Raw genomic sequence first — 10,493 nt, forward strand, 5'->3', positions numbered from 1 at the left:
AGGCACTCCCCCCCCCCACTCGCGGATTTCCCGAGAGGCTCTCCCCCCCCCCGACCGCCGCGCGATTTCCCGAGGCTCTCCCCCCCCCCCCCGCGATTTCCCGAGGCTCTCCCCCCCCCCCCGCGATTTCCCGAGGCTCTCCCCCCGCGATTTCCCGAAGGCTCTCCCCCCCGGCGATTTCCCGAGGCTCTCTTTTCCCCCCCCCCCCCGGCGATTTCCCGAGGCTCTCTTTTCCCCCCCCCCCCCCCCCGGCGATTTCCCGAGGCTCTCTTTTCACCCCCCCCCCCCCCCCGGCGATTTCCCGAGGCTCTCTTTTCCCCCCCCCCGGCGATTTCCCGAGGCTCTCTTTCCCCCCCCCCGGCGATTTCCCGAGGCTCTCTTTCTCCCCCCCCCCCGGCGATTTCCCGAGGCTCTCTTTCCCCCCCCCCGGCGATTTCCCCGAGGCTCTCTTTCTCCCCCCCCCCGGCGATTTCCCGAGGCTCCTCTTCCCCGCGGGCGATTTCCCGAGGCTCGCACCCCCCCCGCGATCTCACGAGGGCTGTGTGCTGGCGTCACGGGGCCGTGCGCATGCGTGCCGGCGTCAAGGCGGCTGCGCAACGGCCGTGCGCATGCGTGGTTGCGTTTTAAAAAAAAAAGCCAGAGCGGGCTCTCGCGGGCGGGCGGCGCATGCGCGGGCGAGGCGGCCCGCGGGGAGTAGGCAGGGAAACCCCGCGGGCTGGCGGCCGTTTGAGCGGGGAGTAGGCGGGGAAACCCCGCGGGCTGGCGGCCGTTAGAGCGGCTCACTTCGGCCCCGACACCGTCAAACCTGAGAGGGGGAAGTAGAGGAGAGACAGAGAGGGAAGAGGAGAGAGGAGAGAGAGAGAGAGAGGGAAGAGAGATAGAGAAATTTTTGGAGCTTCAGGCCTGCCTGCAGCGGGCCTGGAGACCAGCACGGAGTCCCCACCCTGCGCGAGGGTGAGGAGGAGGGGGGGGTTGCTAAACACAATATAAAACTGAAATAAATTGTTAATTAATTCCCTAACACATAATTCCAAATATTTACCTTAGTTCCCTAACACACACAAAGTGTGGGGGGAAAAAATCGTGGAAAATCAAAATGCGGGCCACTCACCTCGGTTCAGAAGGATAAGGCCCGCCCACACACGCACCGATTGGTCGACCGGGTCAGGTCACCGAAGCGTAGGATTGGTCAATCGTTGAGTCACTCAACACTCAACTGTAGGAAGACCTCGACGTCACACGGTTGCTAATGAGCGGAACGCTGAACGTTTTTGGGATACCGCGGGCGGGATTTTTGTCCGGCCGAAACGTAAATACTCGATGACCGGTCCGGAATCGCAAGCTTTCTTTTGAGGCGCCGCGCGGCGTCGGTACGCTCTGTAACTTCCAAACGTATAGAGACCAGGTGGACAGACAGACAGACAGAAGAGCCGCTTTATATATATAGACTAGCTGAAGTGCCCGACGGTGCCGAGGGTCTTTTGAGGGCATGTTGTTGTTGGAAGAGAGAGAGAGAGCGACTGGGGGGAAGAGAGAGAGCGACTGGAGGGGAAGAGAGAGAGCGAGAGACTGGGGGGAAGAGAGAGAGCGACTGGGGGAAGAGAGAGAGCGACTGGGGGGAAGAGAGAGAGCGACTGGGGGGGAAGGGGGAGGAGAGGGGGGGAAAGGGGGAGCGGGGGAAGAAGGGGAAGGGGGAAGAAGGGAGGGTGGGAAGAAGGGGGAGAGGGAAGGGGGAAGAAGGGGGAGGGGGAAGAAGGGGGAGGAGGGAAGAAGGGGGAGGGGGGAAGAAGGGGAAGGCGGGAAGAAGGGGGAGGGGGGAAGAAGGGGGAGGAGGGGGAGGGAGGGAAGAGGGGAGGGGAAGAGGGGAGGGGGAAGAAGGGGGAGGGGAGAAGGAGGGGGAGAAGAGGGGAGCGCCCCGTCAGCCCGAGCCCCGCCCCCCCCCGATCTCCAGAGGCTCGACCCCCCCCCCCGATTCTCCCGAGGCCTGATCTCAAGAAGCCCCCGCCCCCCCCGAGCCCCGATCTGCCGAACCCTGAACTCCCGAGCCCCCGCCCCCCCCCGCCCGAGCCAGTCTTCAAGAGCAGAGAGACCGCCGCCGCGCAACCTACGCGGGCGGCGGTGGCGACGCTTGGCTCAGGCCCTCCCCCTCCAGCCTACACAAAGATGGCGGCGATCACGAGCTGCTTGTTGAGCACGACGGGAGGTGCCTAGCTCGGGCCTGGCTGGGCAACAGAGGCCCAGGCTTACAGGCCTGGAAAAACGGTGAAAGGTAGGAAAATTCTAGATGTTAGAGAAAAGATTTACAAATTAATTAACTTTTTTAAAAAAACAATTTGTGTTTTAAAAGCAACTTTTCTTTTGCTGGAAATGTAGATTTGAAAAGAAACACGCAGAAAGTGGGAAAAAGAAATGAACAGTTTGGAATCAAGATGGCGGCCACTCACCTCGGTTCAGAACGATAAGGCCCGCCCACACACGCACCGATTGGTCAACCGTCAGGTCGCTGAACTGTAGGATTGGTCAATCATCACGTCACTCAACTGTAGGATGGCCCGCCCGCACACACAATGAACCCACCCCCACTCGATGCAAATGAGCGGATAATGAGCGGAATTTTGAACGTTTTTTGGATACCGTCGGTACAATTTTTGTCCGAGCAAAAAGTAAATTACGCCTACAAGAGTCCCCTAATGATGAGCTTTCTTTTGAACGCTCTATAACTTTTGATTGTATAGCCGGACAGAGAGACAGACAGACAGACATATCCTTTTATATATATATAGATTTGATCCAGATAGTACATAGGATTCCACTATGTCTTGTATCACTTCAGAAGAAAGCTAATATAAGCCACACCACATAATATTCGTAACAAGTTAAACAGGTTTATTCACAAATTACTTCAAAACGGAAGCGGAATAAGTGAGATATTGAACCATTCAAAACAGAACCAGAAACAATGCACAAGGAGTTAATCAAACGAGCCAGAGCACTTGTACATCTTATGGCAGGTTGTGCCATGCAGGTCACGAGGAGTACCCGCGACCTGCTGTCCACCTAGGGAGGACTCAAACCCATGCTTGTTGGTTGCCTGACAGCCTGGGAGGGATGATCCAGTGGGCGGTGGGGGGCAGTGGGAGAAAAATAAATGGGTGAGGCGGAGGTGGAGAATGTTTTTAACTAATAATCAAGGGTCGGCGGATGGAATCTTTTTTCTTTTGAAATCCCGTCCATTGGCCCGCCCCCCCCCCCCCGAGGCCCAGCCAACTCTATTTTGGAGCGGACATCGAAACAAATGGCCAGCATTCCCGCCCGAATTGGGCCTTATTTCAATATTTAAATCGGTGTCCTGTGGCAGTTGTAGGACCCCAACACCATTTTCATGGGCCAATGGGCGGAGTTTTACACGGGGTCAGGAGGATCAATGAAATTTTCCTGCCCATCTGTGCCCACCCCCCTCAAATCTTTACTTCTGGATCTGGTTCTCCGAGGTTATCGGCCTGTCGGTATGTACTTCTCTTGTACCATTTGAACTGTTTGCAGAACGATTTCCAAAACGACGTCTATCGTTTACATTGCTAACTGTATTTTGTAGGTGTGGAACCCTATCCTAAATGGGAGCACATACTTTTCTCAGCCTGTCACAATATGCACGTGGAACTGAGACCCCCTAAAAGGCGGCTGCATTCGTGGGCTGATGACTGGAAACCACTACTGGAGAGCAAACAGCAGCAATGACCTGCATGCGGCCTTAAATGTTTCAGTAACCTCGGAACCATGAAAAGTGATTGCCTGATGCAGAACTCAAACAATGAGTAGCATGATAACGATGCAGGTTATTTGAATGCAAATACTTATCACCTTGTGTGTGAGATTCTAGTTTCCTGTGTTTTTAGTTGTTTAGGTACTTTTCAATCAAAGGTACATTATTTAGGAAATAATGCAGGTTTGATTAGGATCCAATAACGTACTAGTGATTGCACCCATTTTATCTCCCCTTCAAACATTGCGCAATACATTGTAATTGTCACAGTTGCCGAGATAGAGAATCTAACAGAATCTTCATGGTCCTTGGCATTTAATATGTTGCAGATCAGAGCTTAAACCAGATCCATGAATATTTGACAAAAGCCACATCTTTGAATAATGAACCAGCACAATTTAATAATGCACCAATGTATTGATTTTATTTTTCCCGCCTGTCGCTTTTCAATTTTGCTTAGAATTTGTTGCAGTCATTGGCCCTAGTGCTGTAGTTTGCAGTAAGCACTGTCACTGTTGGTCATCAGAGCAGAGCAGTGTTCAGTGAACCATCAATGTCCTGGACTTGCAGTCTCTGACAGTACAATGGCATCTTTACTAGGGATTACATTTACTTTGGTTGATGGTGATACACACTAAATTTGACTCCCTACCGTATCGCCTATGGTAGCTGTGAAATCCCTGTCTAGCTCATTCTCTGGGATGTTCTGTAAGGCAGGGCTGAAGTTGCATGCAGAATGGGTGCTGCAGACACGTTTCCCAGGACTTTGTGCTGCATTACGTTAGAAATCCAACCGCTCCAAAAGTTTAAATGTAATCTGATGTTAACTTCTTAACTGGCTCGTCCAGTGAATTATCCGTGAAACTGATTGCCTTTCTCATTACTCCGCGGCTGACAGTACAGCGTGCACAAATACTCTGCAGGCTCAAAAGAAATTGAAACCCATGGATAAATGTTTACTTGGCACAGTACAGTGTTTGACTTTTCAGCTCATACTATCTTTGGGAGTAACCAATATTGTCAATGGACGTGCACAGAAAATAGAAACCACTTTTGACACAAAAAGTTTAGCTAAGATGGCAGCTAAAAAAAATGCTAATATATTTAAATCTACTAAAGTTTTATATATTTGAAATATATTTTGTTTTGTATTGCATTGTAACTACAGTGGCAGTGTAACTTGTGTAATTATTGTCATAAAAACAGACTGTCATTAATCCTTTTAGGACAGATAATATATTGTAAATGGTCAAGACATCATGATTGTGGTGCTTTCTACAAAAGGTTGGTGCAACTGCCATTTTCAGATGTGTGTAAAATGCTAGTAATGATACAAAAGTGTGAGCCACTAGAAGTTTACAATGGTGATTGCAACAAAAAATGTGGGAATAGATTTATTAAGTACCAGATAGTTCCAACTAAATTTAAAATTGGTCCCAACCTTTTGCTTTATATGGGATCAGCAACTTCAAATCTCTGAACTGCAATTGCCCTGGAAGGTTTAGGAAAATCCTTTGTAGGGAATGCGGCTGTGTGCCGTTACCCACAATATGAACAGTTTTGCAAATTTTGTATGTCAGATGGAAAGACTGAGTTAACACTGTGGAACAAGCTGTTCACTTGAGCAGATTAAGAACATATACTGGTGGTGACCTACCCATCTCCATCAGCATTCTAATGGTATCACATATATACATAGAATTTTACAGCATAGAAACAGGCCATTCAGCCCAACAGGTCTATGCTGGTGTTTATTCTCCACACGAGCCTCCTCTCACCCTATCAACATATCCTTCTATTCCTTTCTCTCTCATGTACTTTTCTAGCTTCCCCTTAAATGCTTCTAGGCTATTTGCCTCAACTACTCCATGTGGTAGCAAATTCCACATTATCACTACACTCTGAGTAAAGAAGTTTCTCCTGAATTCCTTACTGGATTTATTAGTGACTGTCTTATATTTATGGCCTCCAGTTTTGGACTTCCCCCACAAGTGGAAACATCTTCTCGACGTCTACCTTATGAGCTGATATTTTGTGTTCAGCAAAACTGAAAATGTAGCATCCAAGTACTAAGAAAATGGGTTTAATGCATATTAATGTGCTTAGTATATATTTCGCAAATAACATTTTACACTAGATTCAAAAAAGGATTGCTTGAAAAACTAACCATCCGTATCATTTGTACATTAATCAAGAATTTATTCACGTACACGTAAACGTATACAGATACATTCTCATTGTGTGATCCATACAGAATAAATACTATTATGCAATGATGGCATTATCAAGAGGCAAGAAGTTCAGATTTTTCCAGTTATTCCCAATAGTTATGGGGAATTATTGTAACAAATACAAACATATGAGGAGTTTGGTCGCTATGGAAAGTGGAAAGCACATAGTTGAACATCAAAGTCTTGCTGTCTTTAATTGTGTTGCTATCAATTTAAGCAAGTTTCAAGTTATTACTAGAAATTGGGAATACTATTACTACAGTGAAAGAGTCCTGTAAAATTGGGCTTGTGGAGGAGTGAATGAAAACAAAAAAGTTGGCACATTGTACCTTTTGACCTGGTCTATGTGGATTATATATTTTCTCAATCATCTTAGCTTGAACACTGGGCTTTTAGCATGTCATAGCTGGCACTGCAGTTAAGCCTACAAACCAGCTAAAAGGTGCTGCTCACTCAATGATACCACATAGTTGGAGTGTATCTCTATGTCACTTCTGTCCATGGATGATATCAAGGCACCCAACTGTTAGTTTTAAGATGTCTTAAGATAGGTGCAAAAGTTCAACCACACATACTTGGTAAAGCTGGTTTAGATATTTGGTATTGACTTTGGACTATGTTCTACCTGTATTATGGTTTTTAATACAAATCTTACATTTAACAAATTCTTTAGAAATTTGGCTTGCCTCAGATAACAACCTGCCTGAATGTGCTTTTCAATGCACAAGTCATTTCAAATTTAATGTAAAATAACAAGGTGCTTCTAGCCTTTTTGTGTTCCTAGTCTGCCTTGTGAATTTGGCCCCGACAGGACTTGTGATCACGTGTCTTGCCATCTTGATATTCCAGCTTCAATATGCACGTCCAGCTTTTCTGTTGGATTAGGTAACAAAAGAACAGGAATGCAGCCGGGTGCAGGGAATGACCTAGAGACTTTGTGTCGGCTTTCAATGGGGGCTGGAAAATTCAACCTTTGCATCCATGAGTCAGCATACATCATTTCACATGTGAGGCTTGTCACTAATCAAGATTTCCTCCATGTGAATGACAGTGTGTTAACATACATGTGGTTGTTATGAATGTATTCCAAGTGACACCGCTGTTTACTAATAGCTATAACCAATATTAGAGTCTGCTATGATAGGTTAAGACACAGAGGAATTTCAAACTAACTTCACATCGTGAAATCTTTGTTTTTGTATTCTTAATAATGCAAGTTGGCTACAGTTGATGATAATCTGACTAATGTAAATCTAAAACATCAATGGTGCTTCAATATGCTGTGTGCTGGAGTGAGATGGTGGGCTTGGGGGGGGGGGGGGGGTCACGTCTGTGAATCTCATCTTATAAGCTGCTAATCGTGGTTATGCCACGATGGGAGAGGCATCTTGTAGGACCCAACTCAGTGGTGACATTGGTAGAGGCCTGGCAGCAGGTGACCTGTCTACCAGTTCAATCTGGACATTGTGTTTGGTACAAGAACCTAAATGGAGGGAAAGTACAAATTAATTTCTCTGATTTGGAGTCTTTCCACCATCTTGTGATGGTGTGATAGGGTTTATTAAGAATATCTACTGAAGTAGTAGATGGATCCTTACATAAAGAATTGTCTACAGGGGTTATGGGGTTGACTTTGATCAAATTTTGCCCCTTTCATCCAAAACAAAATTATATAGAGTACTTTTTAGTTTAACAAATCAGTGAAGTGTTAGCTAGTTTTGATTATTATAATAGTGAATAGTTTAGAATATTCATTTAAAGTTCCAATGTACATTGAAAACAAATAATCTCATTTGAAAAGCAGGTTGTGTAACCATCTGCCCTTTTTTTCTTGCTCATGAAAACTCTGTTTAATTCCACATCCCATCTTTATTATACACCTAGTAAAGATGTGCTGATTTAGCTGTACACATGTCCAGCATGTTTGCAAGTAGCTACTGTTTCAGTGGAATATCCCTTAATGTTGCCTCAAACAGCAGGACCCGACAGCTGATAACCAACGGTAACAATCTGCACCTAATATGCAAGCTATTGCTTGAATATTGATGAGACCGGTGTCTTGCCCTTTTGTTTGTAGGACAATCTCATGGAATATGGATCAAAATGAAAAGAACAATTTCTCTGGAACAGGAGTAGGCATTTAGTCCCTTGAGCCTGTTCTGCCACTCGATGAGATCATAACTGATCTGTGATCTAACTCCATATATCCACCTTTGGTCCTTACCCCTTAATACCTTTGGTTAACAAAAATCTATCACTCTCAGATTTAAAATCAACAATTGACCTAGCATCAACTGCTGTTTACAGAAGAGAGTTCCAAACTTCTACCATCCTTTGCGTGTTGAAATGTTTCCTAACTTCACTCCTGAAAGGCCTGGCTCTGACCCTTAGACTATGTCCCCTAGTGCTCGACTCCCCAACCAGCAGAAATAGTTTCTCTATCTACCCTATCAATTCTCCTTAATATCTTGAAAACTTTGATCAAATCGCCTCTTGACCTTCTAAATTCCAGAGAATACAACTCTAGTTTGTGGCATCTCCGCTTGTAATTTAACCCTTGGAATCTAGGCATCATTCTCGTAAATCTATACTGCACTCCCAAGGCCAATAAATCCTTCCTAAGGTGTGGTGCCCAGAACTAAACAGTACTCCAGGTGTGGTCTAACTGGGGCTTTCTATAGCTGTAGCATTGCTTCTACCCCCTTGTATTCTAGTCCTCTAGATATAAAGGCCAGCATTTCATTAGGCTTTTGATTATTTTCCATACCTGCCCATGACATTTTAACAATCTAAGTCTTTCTGCACCTCCACTGTTTCTAGATTTTTGTCATTTAGAAAGTACTCTGATCTATCCTTTTAGGTCCAAAGTGGATGACCTCACACTTGCCTGTATTGAAATCCATTTGCCACAATTTTGCCCATTAGCTCCTTCCTTCATGTTAATTTTACCTGGCACTGGAACTCAGCAATGCTTTATAGCATACAGCTGCAAGACATGAACCTGCTATTAGACTCATTATTTAAACATTCTGCTGTGTTTTAATCTGTGATGTGTGTAGATGGAGTGCATGACATAACATAACATCATGGGAAGAGCCTATTAAAAAAAAATTAGTGTTTTCTGCATGAAATGCCTTGTAACAGAGCTAAGATGCCACAATATTGTGTGCCATGTATGCCTCTGCATTAGTGAGAATTAACATGGGTAACAATGAAAGGAAAAAATGTGTATAGAAAGAACTTACATTTATATAGCACTTTTCACCTAAGGATGTCCCCAAAGCACCTCGTTACCAACGACATACTCTTGAAGTGTAGACACTGTTGTAATGTAGGAAACACAGCAGCAAATTTCTGCACACAAGATCCCACAAACAGCAATGAGATAATGACCAGTTAATCTGTATTCGTGATGTTGGATGAAATGTTGGCCAGGACACCAGGGTGAACTCCCCTGCTCTTCAAAGTAGTGCCATGGTAATTTTTACATCCACCCGAGAGCAGATAGGACCTAGTTTTAATGTCTCATCCAAAAGACATTAGGAAAACAGTCCTCCAAACTCTCCTTTTCTACTCCCTCCAAGGACCTGAGGTTAAGCACATTGAGGGCCAGTGGCTGCAACTATGATAGTCCCTACTTGTGCAAGTTTATTTGCGGTGATTTTCCTGGAAGTGTACACTATACATGTAGGTCTTACAAATTGGCAGAGCACCCAATCAACTCTGTCTCCAGTGCACATCCGGTCCTTATAGAATGGTTACAGCACAGGAGGCCATTTAGGCTCAGTACCCCTCAGCTGGATGTAGAGTATTAAAACATTAGCCAGGTTTCTACTTGCAATCTCTATCCCTTTCTAGAAAGCATGCAAGTGAACAGGATCAGGATCAAGATCAAGGGGAGTATCATATGGAATTATAGCCCAGCAGAAGTCAGCACTTGTAGAGGAGGGGAGTAAATCAAGGAAAATGCAGCTTTTAGTAACCAGAGTAACTTGGTTCAATTACATGTCTGGGTTATATAAATAAAAACTTTACAAACAGTTTTATACTTGAAATTAGACTACAGCTGATTTTGGTTCTAGTTTTCAGTCAATTTGCTACATTTTCCAATTCATTTTAAATGGTATACAGTGCTTACAATACTGAAGTACTCACCCGCTGTGTTTAAGACATCTGGGAAACACGAAGAACACACTTGCAAATAGTGCCATTAACTGGTCTGTATGGCAATATCTGCCAATTTGATAAATTTAGTAGCATGGTGCAACATTGTTAAATGCACAAAACATTACTGCAAATGCGGTCATTGGTACCTCTTGACATCTCCACAAGGGTAGAGTTAAAAAAACATCTGGATCATACGGGACAAAGGTCTGCTTAAGGGAAGCACTATTGTGAGCAAGTAAACAGACACTACAAATCTCAGAATTTTAACATTCTTCACCGGTTTCATGGAGATTTTAAAGGTTTCACTGGCGCAACATAATTCACTACTGACC

General features: G+C 45.1%; 1 protein-coding gene across 1 annotated transcript in view; it reads left to right on the forward strand.

Annotated features, from left to right (window-relative positions):
• The window catches only part of nt5m (5',3'-nucleotidase, mitochondrial), a 31,990-nt gene extending 21,953 nt beyond the window's left edge, over positions 1 to 10,037 (forward strand). The window contains exon 5 of the mRNA XM_086000560.1: positions 3,596 to 10,037. Coding sequence (XP_085856686.1) covers positions 3,596 to 3,738 — 143 coding nt within the window. The 3' untranslated portion in view covers positions 3,739 to 10,037. The remainder of the gene's footprint in view (positions 1 to 3,595) is intronic.
• Positions 10,038 to 10,493: the final 456 nt, after the last annotated feature.

This window comes from Somniosus microcephalus, chromosome 11 (genome assembly GCF_052327205.1).
Source record: "Somniosus microcephalus isolate GS21.2 chromosome 11, FLI_Smic_1.0, whole genome shotgun sequence".
Classification (NCBI taxonomy): Eukaryota; Metazoa; Chordata; class Chondrichthyes; order Squaliformes; family Somniosidae; genus Somniosus; species Somniosus microcephalus.